The 22,810-nt window shown below is 39.2% G+C and overlaps 1 protein-coding gene across 1 annotated transcript in view; it reads right to left on the reverse strand.

Annotated features, from left to right (window-relative positions):
* LOC306848639 (dmX-like protein 1) overlaps positions 1 to 22,810 on the reverse strand; it is a 63,034-nt gene that overhangs the window by 7,331 nt on the left and 32,893 nt on the right. Inside the window, exons 25-42 of the mRNA XM_079383299.1 lie at positions 21,934 to 22,512; positions 20,037 to 20,485; positions 18,794 to 18,982; positions 18,646 to 18,722; positions 15,914 to 16,035; positions 15,589 to 15,837; positions 14,005 to 14,183; positions 13,786 to 13,928; positions 12,873 to 12,958; positions 11,413 to 11,614; positions 9,388 to 9,505; positions 9,139 to 9,189; positions 6,272 to 6,358; positions 6,074 to 6,195; positions 4,998 to 5,136; positions 4,856 to 4,916; positions 3,538 to 3,665; positions 684 to 761 (exon numbers count right to left, since the gene is read on the reverse strand). Coding sequence (XP_079239425.1) covers positions 684 to 761; positions 3,538 to 3,665; positions 4,856 to 4,916; positions 4,998 to 5,136; positions 6,074 to 6,195; positions 6,272 to 6,358; positions 9,139 to 9,189; positions 9,388 to 9,505; positions 11,413 to 11,614; positions 12,873 to 12,958; positions 13,786 to 13,928; positions 14,005 to 14,183; positions 15,589 to 15,837; positions 15,914 to 16,035; positions 18,646 to 18,722; positions 18,794 to 18,982; positions 20,037 to 20,485; positions 21,934 to 22,512 — 3,059 coding nt within the window. The remainder of the gene's footprint in view (positions 1 to 683; positions 762 to 3,537; positions 3,666 to 4,855; positions 4,917 to 4,997; positions 5,137 to 6,073; positions 6,196 to 6,271; positions 6,359 to 9,138; positions 9,190 to 9,387; positions 9,506 to 11,412; positions 11,615 to 12,872; positions 12,959 to 13,785; positions 13,929 to 14,004; positions 14,184 to 15,588; positions 15,838 to 15,913; positions 16,036 to 18,645; positions 18,723 to 18,793; positions 18,983 to 20,036; positions 20,486 to 21,933; positions 22,513 to 22,810) is intronic.

Consider the following 22,810-nt stretch of genomic DNA (forward strand, 5'->3'; position numbering starts at 1 on the left):
AACGGTCAGGTTTGCAACAGGGTTTGATTTGGATCGAGCATTATCATCCAGTGGCAAAGTCCTTAAAATCCGCACTACATACTTGAGTAACGGTAGTCCAAGTTGTCTTCCATCTGTGCGTTTTATGGAAAATATCCCAGTTTTGAAGAAGGCCCCACTGAGAACTGTAAACAACTTTGACCACTTCCTGAAATCTCCAGTGAGTACAAACAAAGTTTTGTTTTTCTTGTAATCGTTTTGTATCCAGACCTTTCCTAAATTGTCTTTCATGATACTGGAAATTGATCCACTCATTTTCTGTCAGCACTCGTTCATAATCCATGAACTCTGTAGCTGGAGTGCTGCAGGCCGACGGTAGATGCTCTGGGGTAGAGTCCAGGACTTGCCGGCGGTGTTTATACATGTTACCGCTTTGTGTCGCCTGCTTAAAGGCTACTTCGAAAGATGTTATCAGACACATAAGGAGTGCTGTGCGTAAAATCATGTCCGAAGATTCTCTACATTTACGGCGGCAGTTATGACGGGTGTATAATAATAATATTTCACAATAATTTATGCAATAATATTTCACAGTTTTTACTGTATTTTTGATCAAATAAATGCTGCTTTGATGAGCAGAAGAGACTGTTTCCAAACTTTTGACAAGTACTGTACATGAGGAACAAAGAGAGCGGTGGACATACCAGATAGGGTTTGTGAGTGTTTCCTGAGGTGCTGGTCTGCCAGAGACTGAGTGCTCCGTCCGCATCCATGATCCCAAACTGCAACACACACACGAGCTGGTTTACACACACTACAGTCACACACACACACACACGAGCTGGTTTACACACACTACAGTCACACACACAGACGAGCTGGTTTACACACACTACAGTCACACACACAGACGAGCTGGTTTACACACACTACAGTCACACACACAGACGAGCTGGTTTACACACACTACAGTCACACACACACATGAGCTGGTTTACACACACTACAGTCACACACACAGACGAGCTGGTTTACACACACTACAGTCACACACACAGACGAGCTGGTTTACACACACTACAGTCACACACACAGACGAGCTGGTTTACACACACTACAGTCACACACACACGAGCTGGTTTACACACACTACAGTCACACACACAGACGAGCTGGTTTACACACACTACAGTCACACACACAGACGAGCTGGTTTACACACACTACAGTCACACACACACATGAGATGGTTTACACACACTACAGTCACACACACACATGAGCTGGTTTACACACACTACAGTCACACACACAGACGAGCTGGTTTACACACACTACAGTCACACACACACATGAGCTGGTTTACACACACTACAGTCACACACACAGACGAGCTGGTTTACACACACTACAGTCACACACACAGACGAGCTGGTTTACACACACTACAGTCACACACACACATGAGCTGGTTTACACACACTACAGTCACACACACACATGAGCTGGTTTACACACACTACAGTCACACACACACATGAGATGGTTTACACACACTACAGTCACACACACATGAGCTGGTTTACACACACTACAGTCACACACACAGACGAGCTGGTTTACACACACTACAGTCACACACACATGAGCTGGTTTACACACACTACAGTCACACACACACACACATGAGATGGTTTACACACACTACAGTCACACACACACATGAGATGGTTTACACACACTACAGTCACACACACACATGAGCTGGTTTACACACACTACAGTCACACACACAGACGAGCTGGTTTACACACACTACAGTCACACACACAGACGAGCTGGTTTACACACACTACAGTCACACACACAGACGAGCTGGTTTACACACACTACAGTCACACACACACATGAGCTGGTTTACACACACTACAGTCACACACACAGACGAGCTGGTTTACACACACTACAGTCACACACACAGACGAGCTGGTTTACACACACTACAGTCACACACACACATGAGCTGGTTTACACACACTACAGTCACACACACACATGAGCTGGTTTACACACACTACAGTCACACACACACATGAGATGGTTTACACACACTACAGTCACACACACACATGAGATGGTTTACACACACTACAGTCACACACACACATGAGCTGGTTTACACACACTACAGTCACACACACAGACGAGCTGGTTTACACACACTACAGTCACACACACAGACGAGCTGGTTTACACACACTACAGTCACACACACAGACGAGCTGGTTTACACACTACAGTCACACACACACATGAGCTGGTTTACACACACTACAGTCACACACACAGACGAGCTGGTTTACACACACTACAGTCACACACACAGACGAGCTGGTTTACACACACTACAGTCACACACACAGACGAGCTGGTTTACACACACTACAGTCACACACACATGAGCTGGTTTACACACACTACAGTCACACACACACACACATGAGATGGTTTACACACACTACAGTCACACACACACATGAGATGGTTTACACACACTACAGTCACACACACACATGAGCTGGTTTACACACACTACAGTCACACACACAGACGAGCTGGTTTACACACACTACAGTCACACACACAGACGAGCTGGTTTACACACACTACAGTCACACACACAGACGAGCTGGTTTACACACACTACAGTCACACACACAGACGAGCTGGTTTACACACACTACAGTCACACACACACATGAGCTGGTTTACACACACTACAGTCACACACACAGACGAGCTGGTTTACACACACTACAGTCACACACACAGACGAGCTGGTTTACACACACTACAGTCACACACACACATGAGCTGGTTTACACACACTACAGTCACACACACAGAAGAGCTGGTTTACACACACTACAGTCACACACACAGACGAGCTGGTTTACACACACTACAGTCACACACACAGACGAGCTGGTTTACACACACTACAGTCACACACACACATGAGCTGGTTTACACACACTACAGTCACACACACAGACGAGCTGGTTTACACACACTACAGTCACACACACAGACGAGCTGGTTTACACACACTACAGTCACACACACATGAGCTGGTTTACACACACTACAGTCACACACACACATGAGATGGTTTACACACACTACAGTCACACACACACATGAGATGGTTTACACACACTACAGTCACACACACAGACGAGCTGGTTTACACACACTACAGTCACACACACATGAGCTGGTTTACACACACTACAGTCACACACACACATGAGATGGTTTACACACACTACAGTCACACACACACATGAGATGGTTTACACACACTACAGTCACACACACACATGAGCTGGTTTACACACACTACAGTCACACACACAGACGAGCTGGTTTACACACACTACAGTCACACACACAGACGAGCTGGTTTACACACACTACAGTCACACACACAGACGAGCTGGTTTACACACACTACAGTCACACACATACTAGTGATTCCTGATGATCCCGACGCACCTTATTGCCCTGGTAATTGAAGCGTATCCTGGTGACCCTGGAGTTTCCGGGGCTCCTGAAGCAGGTGATCTGCTGTGAGTGACCCCACTCAAACATGCGCACGCTGCCGTCCTGAGCTCCGGTCAGATCTACACACACACACACACACACGGTGGGAGGCGCTATTACACATCTTCTGAAAGAGTACTGAATCTCTGAATCAAAACACGGCGATGTAGAATCAGAAACAAGTGATCACATGTGTAAGCAGATGCATATGCAAAATAACAATCATCAAACATCAAACAGCATATAAATCAAAATGATCCAGAAAGTGGTTTAGGATTGTGCAAGCTTTGGAGATTTGATGGAAGCGAACAACTCCATCTGAGTTTTGATTATCGTTCTGAATCTGATCCATAGTCTTTGACAAAAAAGGCCATTGTTCAAAATGTCTCTTTTGACATATTGGATGTTCAGATATTCATACAACAAATTATTCTGGGGGCCATGAAAGTTTTGTGAAAATGATCAAAAATCATGCAGTGGCTGACAACTTTAAAAAAAAAAAAAAAAACACTTTTTTAATATTTTGTTATTTTGGTTTTATTTTTATATTTTTTGCAACACCCTAGAAACCCCCTAGCAACCACCCAGAACACACTAGCAACTGCCACGGAAAGCAGCACTCACATTTTCTTCAGTCTAGTTCTAACATTTCAGTAATTTTGTTGTGTTTTTGTCATTCTTATTAGTTTTAGTTTTAAATATGTTTATATAATTTTTTATTGATTATTTTTAGTTATTTTAGAACAAAGTTTAACTGAAAAAAATAGAGATTTTTTACCAAGGTGACCTTGGTAATTAATGTTTATTTTATTTCAAAAACTTAAAATGTTTTTTATTGTTTTTAAGTTTTTATTGTCATATCAGCATCTACGGCTGTTTTCATAGCAAGATTATGTATTTTAAAAGAACAACCACTGATGGCCAGCTCACATCATTATAACAGACATTATTGAAGATCTTTCAGTTCAATATTTGATTAAAAAAAAAAGATAATTCCTGATGAAATGTTTGACAACATTCATTGAGAACTTTGAGTGAACACATTGCCTAGTGCCATTTAAACCAGTTCCTTCAAACTAAATATGCTTTAGAAACAGATGAATCTGACAAAAATGACATGTGTTTTACTTTGAGTGAGCTATAATAAGCATCTGTCTGACGCAGTGTGTGTGTGTGTGTGTGTGTGCGTGTGTGTGTGTGAGTGTGTGAGTGTGTGTGTGCGAGTGTGTGTGAGTGTGTGTGTGTGTGTGTGTTTGATGCAGTCACTCACAGTAGGGCAGCGTGGGGTGTGACGTCATCCGCCTCACGTTGTTGATGTTGCGTTTGATGAGCTGCATGAACACACAGAAGAGTGTGAGCGAGTGTTAGCATGTACGGGGTGTTAGCGCTCGAGTGCTGTTAGCACTGCTCACCACGGCGGCTCCTTGGCCCGTCTGCAGGCCGCCCAGCCAGGGAATGTTGATGGGTGTCCCGGGGCTGCTGTGGGTGTAGGGTGTGCTGCCGTGAAGCGCGAAGTCGTCCCGAGCGTGAACCACCAGGAAATCATCCGTCCTGCCAAACAACACAAGCACATCATCATCATACGCTCTAGTGCTCATATCCTCATATCGTCAGTCTGCGAGATCACAGATACACCATATTTTCACGCTAATTTATTTAAAGAGATAATTCATCCAAAAATGAAAATTCTGTCATTAATTACTCACCCTCATCTCGTTCCAAACCCGTAAGACCTTCATTCATGATGCTGGTAACCAAGCAGTTGCCGGTAGCCATTGACTTCCAGTGTTGGTTTTTTTAGGGTTGGGTGATATGGCAAAAATATATCATGATTTTTTTTTTTTTGAAATATCACGACTTTATCACGATTCTTTGTCATGTTGGTTTTACTATTTTTCATCTTCTGAACACACATTAAGATATTTTTGATGAAATCCGAGAGCTCTCTGACGCTCTCATAGACAGCAAGGATCCTATCACGATCAAGGCTCAGAAACATAGCAAGGACATCGTTAAAATAATCCATGTGACATCAGCGGCTCAACCGTAACTTTACGAAGCTACGAGAATACTTCTTGTGTGCAAAGAAAACAAAAATAATGACTTTATTCAACAATTCGTCTCCTCCACGTCACTCTATAGCACCATTTTGGAGAGAATCACATACATAAACAACATACACGGATACGCTGTTTACGTTCAGATCGAAGCGTAAAGAACTGTAACTGATAGATACTACGATATTTCTTCAAAAGCAGATCGTGGAGACATTTTCATCGTCCACGAGCAAAAATCATCATATCACACAAGTCAATGGCTACCGTCAACTGTTTGTTCACCAACATTCTTCAAAATATCATCTTCTGTGTTCGACATAAGAAAGAAACGACATGAGGGAGAGTAAATGCTGACAGAATGATCAGTTTTGGCTTAACTGTCCCTTTAAGAGTGAGTTTTATCACATGACTGCCGAGCTGCTGTAACTCACCCTTTGACCTCGTTCTCATTCTCGTCATCGACCCAGGTCAGGATCTGCGTGGCGAGGATGGAGGACACATCCAGCTCCTGGATGTCGTGGGTGGAGGCGATCACTAAACAGTTGCGATTGGCCTGGAGGACAGAGAGAGGCTGTTGTTTACGCTTCACATCAGACACAAACACAACGCAGCATGTCGCGTCGCAGCACCTTATTGATGGCGAACGCCGTGATGATGTCCGACTCCTTGTGGATGATGCGAGCTTTTCCTCCAGGAAATCCCAGATCGGCCTCGATCTGCAGGAGGAAGGAGAGAGCAGCAACATCACTAACACTCGTCTCAGATGTGAACGCAACGGGCTCATGTGTTCACTGCAAAAAATTATTCTCTCACTTCCTGTTTTTATCTTGTTTTCAAGTAATATCTACACATTCTTGAATCAAGATGAATTTACTGTACAAGTAAACTGACTTAAGATATTATGTTTAGTTTTCTGTAAAAAAAAAAAAAGAATTCTGTTAGTTTTTGGTTAAAACAAGCAAAAATATCTGCCAATGGAGCAAATAATCTTGTTTAGCCTTTGAATTAAGATTTTTTTTTTCTTTACCCCATTGGCAGATATTTTTGCTTTTAACTTTTTTTTTTTTTAAGAAAAGACTTAATATCTTAAATCATTTTACTTGTCAAGTAAATGTATCTTGATTCAAGAATGTTTAGATATTTATTCTAGAAAACAAGACAAAATCATTGTTTTGCAGTGTTCTGAATAGGGATGCAACGATGCACGATTAAATCATCAATAAATATAAGTGGCGATTCAAGTCAGCTGAGATGTTAAACGAATCACAATACAGTCGGGGGTTTGTGTGTCTCTGAGAGAAACTGACTGTCTTCAGGAAAGTTTAGATGGTGTTTTCTTTTGATCTGGTCTCTGTATAATGCATATTAAAGTAGCAGCTGCTGTGTTTACAGCAGTAACCAAAGAAACGCTGTATCGCTGCTGTTCCAGAAGCACCACCTGCTGGCAGAGAGTGAAACTGCGTCTCATGCGGCTCGTCTGCTGTTTCGGTTTCATACAGATATGATTTATGTACTATAGTTTAGTTAGTATAGCTACTCCTAAATATAATGTAAACTTTAATTTTCTGTAAAGCTGCTTTGCAACCAGTGCTGGGTCTAACTAGTTACTAAGTCATTAGTTACTGTAATTTAATTACCTTTCCCTTGAGAAAGTAAGGGATTACTCTTATTTTTTCTGTAATTTAATTACAGTTACTTCTTATATACTTGAGCTTAATACTGTGTATAGACCGTAGAACATTTATATACAATACAATAAAATACAATAAAATACAACAGTGGATTTAACATCAACATTTAAAGCCTAAAATCCATGCTTTTTATGTTCCCTTCTCACCTCAAATACTTTGGTGAGTTAATAAGAATATTAGTAACACTTTAGCGTCCAATTCTCAATATTAACTAGTTGGTTATTAACATGAATATTACTGGGATATTGGCTGTTTATTATTACTTAAAAAGCACATATTAATGTCTTATTCTGAAGACCTTATTCCTAATCCTTAACCCTACCCAATTCTTAAGCTTAACAACTACTTTACTAAGTATTAATAAGCAGTAATTAGGAGTATATTGAGGCAAAAGTATAGTTGAGAATTGGCCCCTAATCTAAAGTGTGAATAATTTATGTAGTTATGTATTATTTATTTGAAAGAATTAAAAAGTTAAGAATCATTAACTTGTCGAGGTTGATATAGGGTTTAGAAAGTAATGAGTAATAAGTAATTAAATACTTTTTGGAGAGAGTAATTACTACAGTAATTAATTACACTGTTGAAGATGTAATTAGTAACTAGTAATTCATTACTTTTTTGGAGTAACTGATCCAACACTGTTTGCAATGATTTGTATCGTGAAAAGCGCTATACAAATAAACTTGAACTGAACAGTTTCACAAAATTAAAGTCGAACCATTCTGTTTTGCTTCAAATTTGGAAATTATACAAACTAATTTAAATCAGAAACTGCTCATGCTGCATGTATGCAGTGTTTGCCTGTCATTTTAAATGGAAACCTTATTTTTGTTTTTAAAGAGATAAAATAAAGAGATTTATTTTATTTGTATTATTTATTTATTTGATTTGATGTTTTAAAATTTCATTTTATTTTTGTTATTTGACATATTTCAATTTCACAAAGAAATGTGCAGCATTTTGTTTGAGAAATAATAAAAGGACACCTTTTTATGTATAATTTGTGAATCTTTGAATAAAAAAACAGAATGTGATAAAATCATATTGTGAAATCAGTACCGTGAATCAAATCACATCGTCATGTCTTCTTTATTCTATAGAGCTTAATGCAATACAGATTGAGTCTAAGCAGCTTTACAGTATTTAACAGGACAATAGTGTTGAATCTAAAATGCATTGTGAGTTGAGTGAATCGTTCCATCCCTCATTGTGACAGAGACCACAGAGATAACATGTTGTGCTGTTTAAAGACTCTTTTAAAGGCCTCTCAGTCATGAGCTACTGCTAGAGGAGAATAAATGTTTAAATAATGTGTGAACAATCCGGCTTATTCACTAACACTCAGTGTCCAAGCTTTAAATCAACAGGAAATCACATGTGATGCTGAATATCGTGTTTTACTCGGGTTTAAATAAGGAAAACAGATTAAGGTCAGGACTTGATGTTCAGACCTCACTGCGAGTTTGCAGTGCATTGTGGGCGATCGACTTCGGGCTTAGACTAGTCTTACAAGTTAGTCATTGATGTTTTGTTTTCTTCAAGACTGGTCATTCCATTAAGTCAGTCACATAAAAATGATTGGTCAAATACTTTGAATTTGAAAAGTAAGACTGATTCCTCCTTTGGTAACTAACTGCTAGTTGGTCAGATTAGTTGTTAAGACACAGTCTAGTTTAGAGGCACTATGCACTACTGAGCAGATCTGTGATTTCATGTTGATTTGCAGATAAACGTGCATCTTAAAGAGCCTCACGACTGGAGGAGGATGATGATGATGAAGGAGCAGAAGCTCTGTTAGATACCTGGTTGTGTGTGGACTCCAGCGGCACAGAACATTTCACACTGTCAGTCTCCTGATTCAAACATGCCGGTCAATCACACACATCACAGCCACAATTAGACGTTAATTACAAACATCTTCAATTAACACAAGTACACCACCAGTTATCAGTATTAATGACATTAATGGCTCCACAGACAGGGGTGACTGCTAAAAACACAATCAGGAGGAGTGAAATCAAGCAGCTGATGGGGAACAGCAGCACAAATACCTCGTTCTGATCTCGTTTCTTGGTGAAGATGTTTCGTATGAACGTCTCCTGAACCTCTTCCTGTTTGACCAGATACTGCCACAGCCGTCTGACGGGCAGAGCGGAGCGCCGGCGAGACCTGAGAATCAAACACGCTCAGAACCTCGTCACAAAGCCAAATTATCATTTCAATTCAGAAAATTATTCTCTTACTTAGTGTTTCTGTCTTGTTTTCTAGAATAAATATCTAAACATTCTTGAATCAAGATGCATTTACTGTACAAGTAAAATTATTTAAGATATTATGTCTTGTTTTCTTAAAAAAAATATATATTTTTTTTGTTAGTTTTTACTTAAAACAAGCAGAAATATCTGCCAATGGGGTCAGAAAAATAATCTTAATTCAAAGACTAAACGAGATTATTTTTCTGACCCCATTGGCAGATATTTCTGCTTGTTTTAAGTAAAAACTAACAAAATTGATTTTTTTTTTTTTTTGAAAACAAGACAATATCTTAAATCATTTTACTCGTACAGTAAATGCAACTTGATTCAAGAATGTTTAGATATTTATACTAGAAATATATTTATACTTTATTCACTTTTTGTAGCCAAAAGTGAATAAAGGTAATTTCATAATGAATTAATTAAATGTATTTAATAATCAACGCTCAAATAACAACTGAGTTGTACACAAGGAAGTTTTTTGGTCAATATTTTAATTATGTTTAGTAAATATTTTAATTATGAATTATATTTTTACTTAATCTCCTAGTCATGTCTTCGTTATTTAATGTATGTTTGCATAAATATGTCTTGAAAAATTATTACAGCCATCGTTTAAAAGTTTATAGTTCAACAAACTGGAGTAGAAACATAATTCACTTATTAAAGTTGACATAAAAACTGCCTTATGAGCAATTAGATTTTTTGTTAAACTCGTTTTTATTTAGTAGTTTATTAAGTAATTGATTATTACATTTCGTTTTCCAAAATTTTTTATTTTGATGCTTAGGTAAAATAAATTAAAAGGTGTAATATTAACACAATTATACAAAAAAGTTTTTTTTTTTTTTTTAAGTTTTGGTTTTGGCCCTGAATTTTCATTTGGGTGCATCACTAGTCGAAATATAAACATTTAAACAGAGGCAGCAATAAAAGCTTGTTTCCATGACAGATTTATAACTAGTAGTAAAGAGGAAGAGATGAGCGGTTCACTACAGCAATCCGTCACCACACATTAAACAGCCACAAAAACACATTTACTGACTGAATTTACAGATAATATCAACAGAATTTGAAAGCTGAATTTTGAAAGCTTTGTTTTATATTAAAAGTAACAAAGCACAAAGATTACTGTGATTTATTGGATGGCAGGAGCTACAAACAATATTTAGTGAAGTTCACACATCAACAGGAAACAGCACAGACTGAGAGACTGATCTTGAGATTTAACAATCCATATCAGTATCGATTAAAAATGAGAAATCAAAACGCCATCGGAAAAAAACTAATTTAAGTTGCTGTTTCAGTCAATGATTTCAGCCCTACAAAAACCAAAAACTGCTGTTTCAGTCGAGTCTTAAAGTGCCCCTATCATGTATTTTTGAAGATGATCTTTCATGCAGTGAGTAACACAGCTCTAAGTGAATGAACACATCCTGCTAAGTTCTGAAAGTGCTCCGTGTATAAAGTTATTGTCTCTCAAAAGAAAGAGTCGACTCTGAATCATTGAAAAGAGTCGTTTTTAAAACGAATCCCAAGCCGTTTCATGTTGACTTCAACATTAGCATATTCCCTGCTCACTTGTTGATCTTTTTGCTTGGTCTGAATGAAAATGCAAATTCATTCTTTGCCACTGGGTGCCGCTTTTGGAGCGTTAAAATAGCGGTTTCCGCTGTAAACAAAGGAGCACTGCGCTCACAAACACTGCTTTATCAGGTATTACAGGCGAGATGAGATGCAAATGAGACCAATCACACAAAGGAGGGGTTTGGAGAAATGAATCGTTGAGCACTTTAAGTGTGTGTGACGTGTATGCTGTACCTGAAGGGTGTGTTGGAGGGCTCAAACAGGGCTTTGTGCCGCAGCAGCGCCGGACCCGACGACACGCTCTCCTCCAGCAGCTGTGTGCAGATGAACCTCGACGGAGGACCTCCGAAAATCTCCAGCCTCTTGAGCAGCAGCTGCTCCCAGCGCTGGAGCGTCTTGAGAGCGGCGTGACAGAGCGGCGAGCACACAGGCAGATCTGACACACACACACACACACACACACACACACACGCGTTTACTTAGCTATCTAAATGGGGACATCCCAAACTGTGTGTGCTATTGCCCTACACCTACCCTACACCTAAACTTAGCCCTCACAGGAGACTTTCTGCATTTTTACAATTTCAAAAAAACTTTTAGTTTATTTTTAAACCCATTTTACAAATGAGGACATCCCCAAAGGGAGGTTTTTGGAGATTTTGTCAGGTTTACCTCACTTTTGGGTACAAATTTGTCCCCAAAATATGGTTAAGTAGGTACACACACACACACACACACACACACACACGCACGAACACACACACGCACGTTTCACTCTACCAGGGATGTAACGGTATGAAATTTTCTTATCACGATTATAGTGACCAAAATGATCACGTTTATCATTATTATCACGGTATTGTTAAAATATGCTGGAAATGTTCACAAAGTACTGACACATAAATCACTTCAAGTTTTATATTTAAAATCAACCAACAACAAATAAAATGACTTTTTGTTTGAATAATCACTAAAACAATAACATGACCAGTGATGTCCAGATTTTAAATGACATCATGTCTGACAACAGTTTATCTAATAGCATGTTTAAATATATAATATAAATGTTCAAATAAAGCTTTGAGAGTGTTTCATATAAAGGTAAACCTCACATTTCAGCCTTTAAATAAAGAAAAGGGTTAAGTCAGGCTGAATGTGAGTCTGTGTAAATCCAGTCTCTGACAGCAGGTGGCGCTGATGGAGCAGCAGAATTACAGCCGTTTCCCGTAAAGAACACTACTTTATTAGGTATTATATGGAGCGAAGGTGAAAACAAAATGCCATCGAATCTTTTCTAAAGACAGTCAGAACCTTCAGAGATACATTGATATAATTAATTAATATATTCATTTAGCATTCTTTTAAAACCTCCCAGCTTTTCCACCATATTTTCACTCAAAACGAAACTACTCCAGAGATTGTCTTATTAGTGGCTTGGACTAATCTGCTGCTGTGTGCACCTGAGACTGTTACTGAAAACTCTGTAATCTCGCAGTAATCGAATACAGTTATAATGATAATTAAAATATGAAACAGTAATACTAACTGTGGGGAACTTTATCATGATTCATCGTCAAGCCGGTAATCGTTCAATCCCTACACTCTACACACACTCTACACACACACACTCTACACACACACACACTCTACACACACACACACACTCCATACGTGTGCTGCAGCTGTCTCATTACCTAAGAGGTCGTGACCTGCCATCGGATAGAGGGTCTTGAGGTTGAACAGGACCGTCTGCACCATCGCCAAGCGCATCAGACACCAGCTGCACAGAAACATCTTCATCATTATCATTTACATTTACGCCTTTAGCAGACACTTTTATCCAAAGCGACTTACATTGCATTCAAGTTACAGTTTCTACATTTTATCAGCTCTTGCTTTCCCTGGGAATCGAACCCATGACCTTGGCGTTGCTAGCGCCATGCTCTACTATTTGAGCTACAGGAAAGTTTCTAGAGCTGCACCATTCTGGATAAATTGAGAATCACTATTTTTTTGTCTCAAATAAAGCTCACTATTATACCACGATTCTGAACTAAACGAAACAATGTGACAGTCTGTTTAAAAGTGTTTAACTTGAATGAATTATTAAACATTTTAATATATATGTATTTGAATGTTAATATATTTAATACACCAATTTTAATATTACAATTATGAAAAAGTGGTTTGAATGAATGATTCAATGACTCACTCATAAATACTTCACTTGTTTCATTACTGGATGATCAGCGTTTGTGAACGAATCTCTTGAATGAATGATTCAATGACAAATACATTTTAACAGCCACTTGTCGCCACCTAGTGGCCAAACAACACAATTGACTCAAAACGTTATATCAATTCAAAAATTGACTTGCTCTATTTTGATCGCTACCACAGACATCAGTGTTTATATGCGAACTATACTCTTTCATCCCAGTATTTCTGTGATGATATGAATGACTGTAAGACAGAAATAATAATGTGTGGTTGAAAAGACTGTTTGTGAAGCTGTTTCTTACTTAAACATGATAACCGTCTGCTCTCTGTGTGAATTGAGATCGCGATCTTTTAACGATTAATCGTGCAGCTGTACTCACGGCTCACCTGTACGAGTTATTGTTGGAATGCTCTGCCAGTGGAGAGTTGGGATCAAAGGAATCTTCTTCCTCCTCATCTTCCTCATCCTCACTGCCTTGGCTCTCCTCAGAGTCGTACTCCACTCGGCTGGAGGATGGAGGCAGGTACGGCTTCACGCAGGAAAAACAAATGAGTTCACAAACATAACAGTGTCAAATTACTGCAAGATGAAGAATAAAAGAAAACCTTTGCGATGAAATAATCCCAGATGCTGAGCTCAGGCGGCACGAAACGCTCTTTACAGACGGATGTGTCCAGCTCCATCACCACGGGTCTGGGGCTGACCGGACTGTCAGGAACCTCTCTGGAGTTACTGCGTGATGAGTGCAGCCGGAAACGCCGCTGCTTCCGCTCCGCATCTTCCACTAACACATACACACACAAATAAAGAGGAGCATATAGTGAGCAAGACGCCATAAAATCACTCAAACACAACAGAAGGCTTTAATATCACTGGAGCTGATAATCGGAACGCAATAATCACCAATTTAATACTTTGTTTCAGGGTTTACCAAACAGGGAGTTTTATACTGATAAAAAGATAAAAATTAATACAAATGTCAAATTAAAATGAATTAATTATTTTAAAACAAAAACAATCAAAATAAAATATTTACTAAAAATTTGTGAAATCATATGTGCGAAATTGAAATACATAATTTAAAAATAAAATCTAAATAAAACACATTCAAATGAATTAAATCAATGTAAAATTGAAAAAAAAAAAATTCTAAATAAACTTATTAAATATTAAATATTAAAAATGTAAAACTGAAATAAATCATTTTAAAATAAAACTAAATTAAACAATTATTAAAAATTTAATTATAAAAATTTAAAAATTTAATATTTTTCAAATGAACAAAACACTTATTAATATTAATTAATTCATTAAAATGTAAAATTGAAATGCATCATTTTAAAATAAAAAATCTAAACAAATGTATTTAAAAAATGAATTAAATATGATTTTTTTTTTTTTTTTATCAAACTTAAAAACATATTTAAAAAATATTACAATGTAAAACTGAAATAACTGATATAAAAAACTAAACAAAGCTTCCTAAAATTAATTAAATTATAAAAAATGAAAAAAAAAAAAAAAAAAAAACTCAAAACACCTACCAAAAAATTGTTTATTTGTATTGTATTATTTATAAAATTGTCATGTGACCATTATTTAAATGATTGAAATATTGACTTAAAATTTCAGGGGGACTTCAAGATAATATTTTAGCTCAAAAGGGGTTCAGATGACAAAGAAGTTTGAGAACGCATGTTTTGTTTGAATGTGCATGTCTATTAACTGTACCAGCCTTTAGCAGTTTTTAGCAATATATTATACTGCTACCTTTTAAACATTTTTACAGGAATACAGTAAGTCAATTATAATATTTATTTAGATTTTTCATAAACAGGTCATAGTGTGAAGGCTGATTAAACTAGCAGACAAACAGCACCCTGACGAGAGCAGAACCCACAGGTTGCTAGGGTACTTGTGGTGGTTGCTAAGGTGTTGCTATGTGGTTGCTAGGCTACTCATGGTGGTTGCTAGGGTGTTGGTTAGGCTACCCAGGGTGGTTGCCAGGGTGTTGCTATGCGGTTGCTAGGGTAGTCAGTGTGGTTGCTATGGACTTTGTTCTTATTGTTGAGAACACAAAAGTCTTACTACATCAAGTTGCCTTATTTTTTTTTACGTTTTCTCAACTATTAATTTTTTCCAGTGCTGATTAAACTAGCACACAAAGAGCATCATGAAGAGAGCAGAACCTGTAGGTGAGCTGGGTTTCTCCGGCACAGGAGCGCAAGCGCGAGCGCCGCCACCAAACACGGCCACCCACAGCTTGCTGTTGAGCGGATGAGCGATGATACGGAAGAGCTCGTGGCTGGAGTGAGTGGCCAGACCGTGGACGAACAGGCCGAGGAAGACAGCGGTCAGGATCTCACACAGAAGCACAGGCAGACCAGGCTGGTTCTCGTCTCCAGACGCGCTCAGCAGCCGCATCAGGACGCTCACACCTGCACAGACACACAGGTGAGTCTGGAGTCTGACGATGAGCTCAGGGGTCAGAGGTCAGAGGTCACTGTGCTTTACCAGGCCACTGCGCAGGAGAGGTGTTAGGCAGGATGGCCTCCTCCATGCTGACGCTCCTCACCGGGGGCTGATGGGTAAGCAGGACGCTCTGGTAGGTGATACCCGTGAACGGATTCACATGGCTGAGGAAAAACATACATATTACAATTAGGGCGTTAATTTGGATTGGATTTGAATCCATGGTTTTGAACAAATCGAATGAGTCAGTAGCTATGTTTCCATCCAAATATTCAAATTTAACTTATGCGCAAAACTGGAATATCGCATAAAACATTTGCGAACAAAGCACCGTTTCCATCTAACGAGTCAAAGAGAACAAAATCATCATTCCTGATAAACATACGTTTTTTTTATGCACATTTTTAGAATTTATGTGCATCTTGGCGTTTCTATCCAGCATTTTTATGCGATATTCCAAAATGCACATAAAATAGGTGGATGGAAACAGCTAGTGATTCAGTGACTCATTCATCACCTGCTTCGTTTCTGAATGAATCAACGGTTTTGAATGAATCGAGTGACTCAATGATTCAGTGACTCACTCATTACGACAGTGACTCGCCACCACCTACCGCCCCCCCCCATATTTGGTGTATCATTAAATCATTTTAATTTCATATCAATTTTAATTTAAATACCTTATTTAGACCTGTTTATTATATGATGTTAAATCTAAATATTTCTTTCTAAAGCTATTATGTCCAATGCTTTTTCATCTAAACACAATAATGACTTTAAAAAAAATGATAATTTAGGGGGCGATTTCTCAGCCAAAATTGATGTGTGATTAATTTGTAATTAAACAGATTAATGGACACATCAATGTAACTAATTAGATTACATTTTTTAAGTGCTTGACAGCCATAATTTAAATATTTGTCTAACAAACATGTACTTTAAAAAAAAAAAGGAATAATAATAATGCTTTTTAAAGTCACGATGAAACAAGCTTCAACAGATCTTTTTTCTGTATTGTGACATCCGAGTGAAGTGGATTATCAAAAAAGCATAAATGTGGGGCGGGACTTGGTTCTATGCATTAGTTGTTGATTGGATGTTAAGAAGTGGGCGTGGTGCTCAATAGTGGAGGAGGGGCTTAGCGTTAGAATGGAGGGGCGGAGTTTAAGCAGACTAAATGACTGAAGAAATCCTGCATCACCAGAGAGAAGACCCAGTTATGATATTTAGATTATACATTATGAGCTCGGAACATTTGTAAAAATGAAACATGCTCAGATTGCTCATCGTAAGATCTATATCATGCATTTAGAAAATGGATTTTCATTTCATGATGACTTTAAAGGGCTTCGTTCATCCATCACCCTCATAGCATCACAAAAGCGCATCTCTTCAATCTCATTCGCTCTCTCTGGTCTCTATTCATTTACTGTCCAGAGAAGAGCATTCATAAAGAGAGCCATACGGGTTTGAGACGACATGAGGGTGAGCAAATGAAGACAGAATCCTAACTATTCCTTTAATCATCCAGATTTCTGTTCCAACACATTTGGGCTTCAGACACTCAGTAAGAGCGCTGATAAACACAACTAATCTGCAGTGACGGAGAATAAATGTGCAAACGGATCCACACAAAGGCCACATTCATCTGTAAATGCCACACGTCACATGAGCGTCACATTCATAGGCCATTGGCTCATTATCAGACCGAGCGATTACAAGACAAGCAAATGTGACCCGTGCTGGCAATATTGAGCTACACGTAAAAAAAGTAAAAAATTTTAATTTTAGTCAAGTTTTTCACAAAAATTAGCTCATTAAGCCCTCGTTTAGCGACCCCAATGCTCCAAATAGTAATTAAACATCTAAAATCATCTTTATTTGTATGTTTTCTGAGAGGCATACCTTTTTCTCTGCTCACTTTTTGTGCTGACGACACAGACTGTGTGCGATCCCGATAAATATACACACATACACTGAAGTACAGTATTTAAGTGTTCACACAAACAATCTATTATGTCTTAACTGAAGGTTTGGGGAACGCTTGGGGAAAAACATTGGATGTGTGACATTATATTAGATCCGTGCAGTAAACTGTGTCTTAATATACAGGCCGTCTGTCACATTAATGTTAATCTAACAATAAAAGAAAAGAAGGAATCACTCGCTGCTCGATTGAACTGCTTTTGTAGTTTTAATAATCAATTCATTTGTAATGAACACACTTAAGTGATTTTTACATTTAATTATTTGTTTTTCTTGAATGCTTTTGTTTAGAAGTGAAATGAAAAGGTAATGCATTATTTGTTTCTTTCTTATATTTGTTCTACTGTTTTTTCTTTCTTTCTACCCGTTCTTATTTATAATAACAAAGATAAAATAAAAAAGCTATATTGTGATTATTAATATAGTAATTGTGACCCTGGAACACAAAACCAGTCATAAGGGTAATTTTTTTTTAAATCTGAAAGCTGAATAAATAATCTTTCCATTGATGTATGGTTTATTATGATAGGACAATATTTGTCTGAGATACAACTATCAGAAAATCTGGAATCTGAGGGAGCAAAAAAATCTAAATATTGAGAAAATCTCCTTTAAAGTTGTTCAAATGAAGTTCTTAACAATGCATATTACTAATCAAAAATGAAGCGACTCATTTTGCCAGCACTGGTCACAAAAGTTTCAAATGAAGAGAAACGTTCCATAAAGAATCAAATCAGTGAAGAGGGCAGAGGTCACGGGGTCATCGTGAGGCTGACAGACACACCCACCTGTAATTGTGTCCATCACAGAGACACTGATAGATGCAGGCGGAGAGGGAAGCCGCCAGTGTGTGCATCACGTAGATCTGAGACAGAAGGAAGATGCGTTAGAGGACCAATCATGACAGTAACAACACCTCGTTCTGATGAGCTTCACCTTGTTGTTGACGATATCCGGGTGCGGAGGCGCGTCCAGAGCGTTGATGGTGTGCAGTATGTCATGCGTGAGGTTGGTCAGGTGCACTATGGGATTGGCCACCACCGTTTTGGAGCTGGCGGTCCAAGCCAGGAAAAGAGGAACAGACAGGTGCTGCGGAGCGGGAGCGGAGATCTGTAGACCGCCGTCCTGAAGAGAGACAGAGAAAACGCATCCATAATCCACATGTGCAGATGAAATAATGAACAACAGCTGCGGCCAGGAGACAGAAACTACGGTGCCTCAGAGAGCTCTTCAGAAAACACATGCACATAGAAAAATTAGCAAATTAGGAAAACATCTTCATCAGATTGACAGCACATGCGCTGCAAATACTCACAGCACAAACAAATACAGAAACACGCTGCAAGTAGCACAGACCACAGAACCACCACAACAAATCGAAAATTAACCATTTTTTTTTGGAATATTGATTGCCATTTGTATAACCACATTTGTATGAATACCATGGTTAAACTATGGTTAGTGTAGTAAATCCATGGTTAATTTGTGCATGGTTTAACAAAAAAAAAAATAAAGCTATAAGGAATCGTATGAGCAGGATGTTAAAATAAACAAAATTCTCACCTTTCAGAGAAAACCCTCATAAATATGTCCCAGCCGTGTTTGTCACTTTGTGGTTCCCTTAAACATTTCCGATGTGATCCGTGCCTATTTGCAGCGCGCTTCTTTATTTGTTTGTGTTGTGATTATTTGCAGCGCATGTGTTTACAAATTGATGAAGATGTTTTCCTAATTTGCTTGTTTTTTTATTTGTAGCGCGTTGAGCTCTCTCGGCCACCGTAAGAAACAACATAACATGAAAATTAGTCCATGTTTTACTCACCCTCAAAGCATACTAGGTTAATACAAAAAACGCATCGATTCGCTAAAGGAGGCCTTTATTCTCCCTCCGGAGCCGTGTGAGTCATGTTTTATTATGGATAGATGCGCTTTATTTGACTTCTTTTGGACTGTTGAACAAAAACACCCACCCACTCCCATTCTAACACTTGGAAGAGCCAGGATCATTTTTAATATAACTCGGATTGGATTTGCCTGAAAGAAGAAAGTCATATACACCTAGGATGCCTTGAGGGTAGGTAAAACCTAGTTCATTTTTGAGTGAACTAACCCTTTAAGATCCAGTTCAAGTGATTCAATCCAAACCTGCATAACATGTGTCTTAACTCAAGCGTGTTACCTGCTGGGACTCCTGCAGCAGCAGAATGAGCTCCATGCGGACGGAGGCCAGTCCTCCTCCGTGAGAGCCATGCAGGCTGCAGTAGCTCAGGAAGATGCGCAGCAGCGGCTGGTTCCTATTCAGCCAAAGCCTGCGCCGATGCTGCAGCTCTCGGGCCTGCTCCACCGAGCCCCGCTCCTCCAGATCCTCCACCTGGCTCAGGTCAGTCGAGATGCCCTCGGGCAGGTGCTGGAGGAAGGGGTTGTAGCCACAGCAGCTCTGCAGTGCCGCCACGGCTCGCTCCAGCCAGTGGCACAACTGATGCCGCAGCTTCCCTCCGTCCAGCTCGTATCCCGTGGACAGCGTCCGCAACTCCGTGGTGAGGATCTTCAGACAGGAGCTGAACTTCAGCTGCGCGGCGAGCATGTCCTCGGTCAACGCGGGCGAATCGTCTGCGCCGTGATCTAGGGCTGTCAAATAAAAATTGGAATTTCGAATATTCATTGAATTTAAAATAAAAATACACATTCGAAAGGAAAAATGGTTGAAAGTATACTTCAGTTCTGAGTAGGGTCGGAAATCACTTTCAATTCCAGAATTGAATACTTCAAAGGAACACTTTAGGCAGGCTTATTTTACAACTCTCCTAGGGTTAAACAGTTGAGTTTTACCGTTTTTGAATCCATTCAGACAATCTAGCGGTAGCACTTTTAACATAGCTTAGCATAGATCATTGAATCGGATTAGACCATTAGCATCTCGCTCAAAAATGACTAAAGAGTTTCCATAATTTTCCTATTTAAAGCTTGACTCTTCTGTAGTTACATCGTGTGCTAAGACTGACGGAAAATGAAAAGTTGTGATTTTCTAGTCCGATATGGTTAGGAACTATACTCTCATTCCAGCGTAATAATCAAGGAACTTTGATTATGCAGGCGCAATGATATTACGCAGCGCCTGAAAGTAGTCCCTAGGTATATCATAACTAGTTATTTAGCTGGGGACTACTTTCATGGCATTGTCTATCGGCCCAACCCTAGTTTGAATGTCATTTTGCGTGACCTTATAGCTATACTGAAAGCAACAACAGATAGTTTACCTTAGATCTTGAAAATTAAAGCAAACATGTACGTTAAAACTGTGAACTCGAATGTGAACATGAATGTGCATTTAATAATGTTAAAAAGGTTTGATATTTATGAATTAGATTATAAACTTATGCATTTCTTTTCGTTGCCCGCCCACACACGCGTCTGATATTTGATTGATTCTGTCGTGTCTGGCGTGGACACGGTGTCAGGCAGCCTTATCAGTGGCGCACGAGTAAGTGCCGTTGCTTTTAATGCTTTTAATGTTTGATGCGGTGCTGCTACGTTGTTCATTCAAAATATTGCGGAAAAACAGAACATCAATGCAGAGACGATCTTGTTTACGTCAAAACTGAAACCAAGCCGTTCACACAGAATGCATATTTTGCGCATGTTCTTGAGGAACATCTATCAGCGTTGCACTCGCGTCTCGCACAAGAGAGCCGCATGCTTAGAAAGCCATGTAAAATTAATGCAAGTTCAAATTTTAAAAAACATGTCGAGACTTTATGGCTGTTTTTTTCCATCCCACTGCATCTCATGTTTTTAAACGAAAAAGTACTCTGTGTTTCTTTGTATTAAACTAAGATGCTGCTTTGTTTATAATTGTTTAAGCAAATAAACATGATGCACTTTTTCACAGATAGTGATGTTATTTTATTGCTTTAATAAACATGCATTAGTAATATCTTGCTTGATGCGCACTCTTGTGGCCTCAGAGAAGCCAAAAGCATTTTCCCCCAAATTATGTCTCTGAATATAATTTGAATATTGATAATATTTAAGTACAAAATTTGAATTAAATTTTTCAGACATTTTGACTGCCCTACCGTGATCCCTGGGGGTGGAGGTCGCTTCCGGAGCACCGTCGTCTTTCTCCGGACGGATGGTCTTCATGGCCAGGCCCGATTCTTCCTCGTCCGAGTCGTCTTTCTCGCTGTCCCACTTGAGCTCCAAAGCCTCGTCCTGCAGGGTGACCAACGGCTGGCTCCAGTCGAAACTGAGCACTGAGTCCGACTGACTGTCCTCTCTGGGAGACGAGAGCGAGGACACCGACTCCAAGCCGTTGAGAACCGGCTGAGACCAGTCCAGAGTCAAGGCCTGATCTTTGTGCTCGCTCAACGACACGGGTGAATTCTCGCAGGGCTTTGAGCGCTTCACGACCTTGGGCATTTTGGAGAGCACCTCTAAAGCCAGCATGGGGCAGCCGGCCTGTAAGTGGGCATAAGCAGCGGTGAAGAAGAGCCTCCTCTCCGTGAGGCTGATGGAGTCGACGGCGCGGCCTTCAGCGGTCAGGCGCACTTTAGCTTTATCTGAGGAGCTGAAGTGACGGCGAAGCAGCAGCGGGTGCGTGCGGAGGTAGGTGTAGAAGTTAAAAACATCAGGACTACAAGGTGATGATCCGGTTCCTGAAAGAGATTGAGTCCTGTAAGTAACATTCAGTTCTGGAAGCACATTATTTAATATTTAAAAAGTTAGGGTAGAAAAACTCCATTTCATTTTCTCCCCCAAATTTAAAATCGTCCCACATCATAGTTTTACTTTTTTTTTTGGTAAAGGGCGTTTGACCTTCTTTGTATGTTCATTTTAAAACAATGGCTGGGATCCTGTAGAGCCCTTTGAAGCTGCACTGAAACTACAGTTTAAGATCAAACATCTGAGCATCACTGAAGTCCACTATATGGAGAAAAATCCTGAAAAGTTTTC

This window comes from Barbus barbus (genome assembly GCF_936440315.1).
Source record: "Barbus barbus genome assembly, chromosome: 28".
Classification (NCBI taxonomy): domain Eukaryota; kingdom Metazoa; phylum Chordata; class Actinopteri; order Cypriniformes; family Cyprinidae; genus Barbus; species Barbus barbus.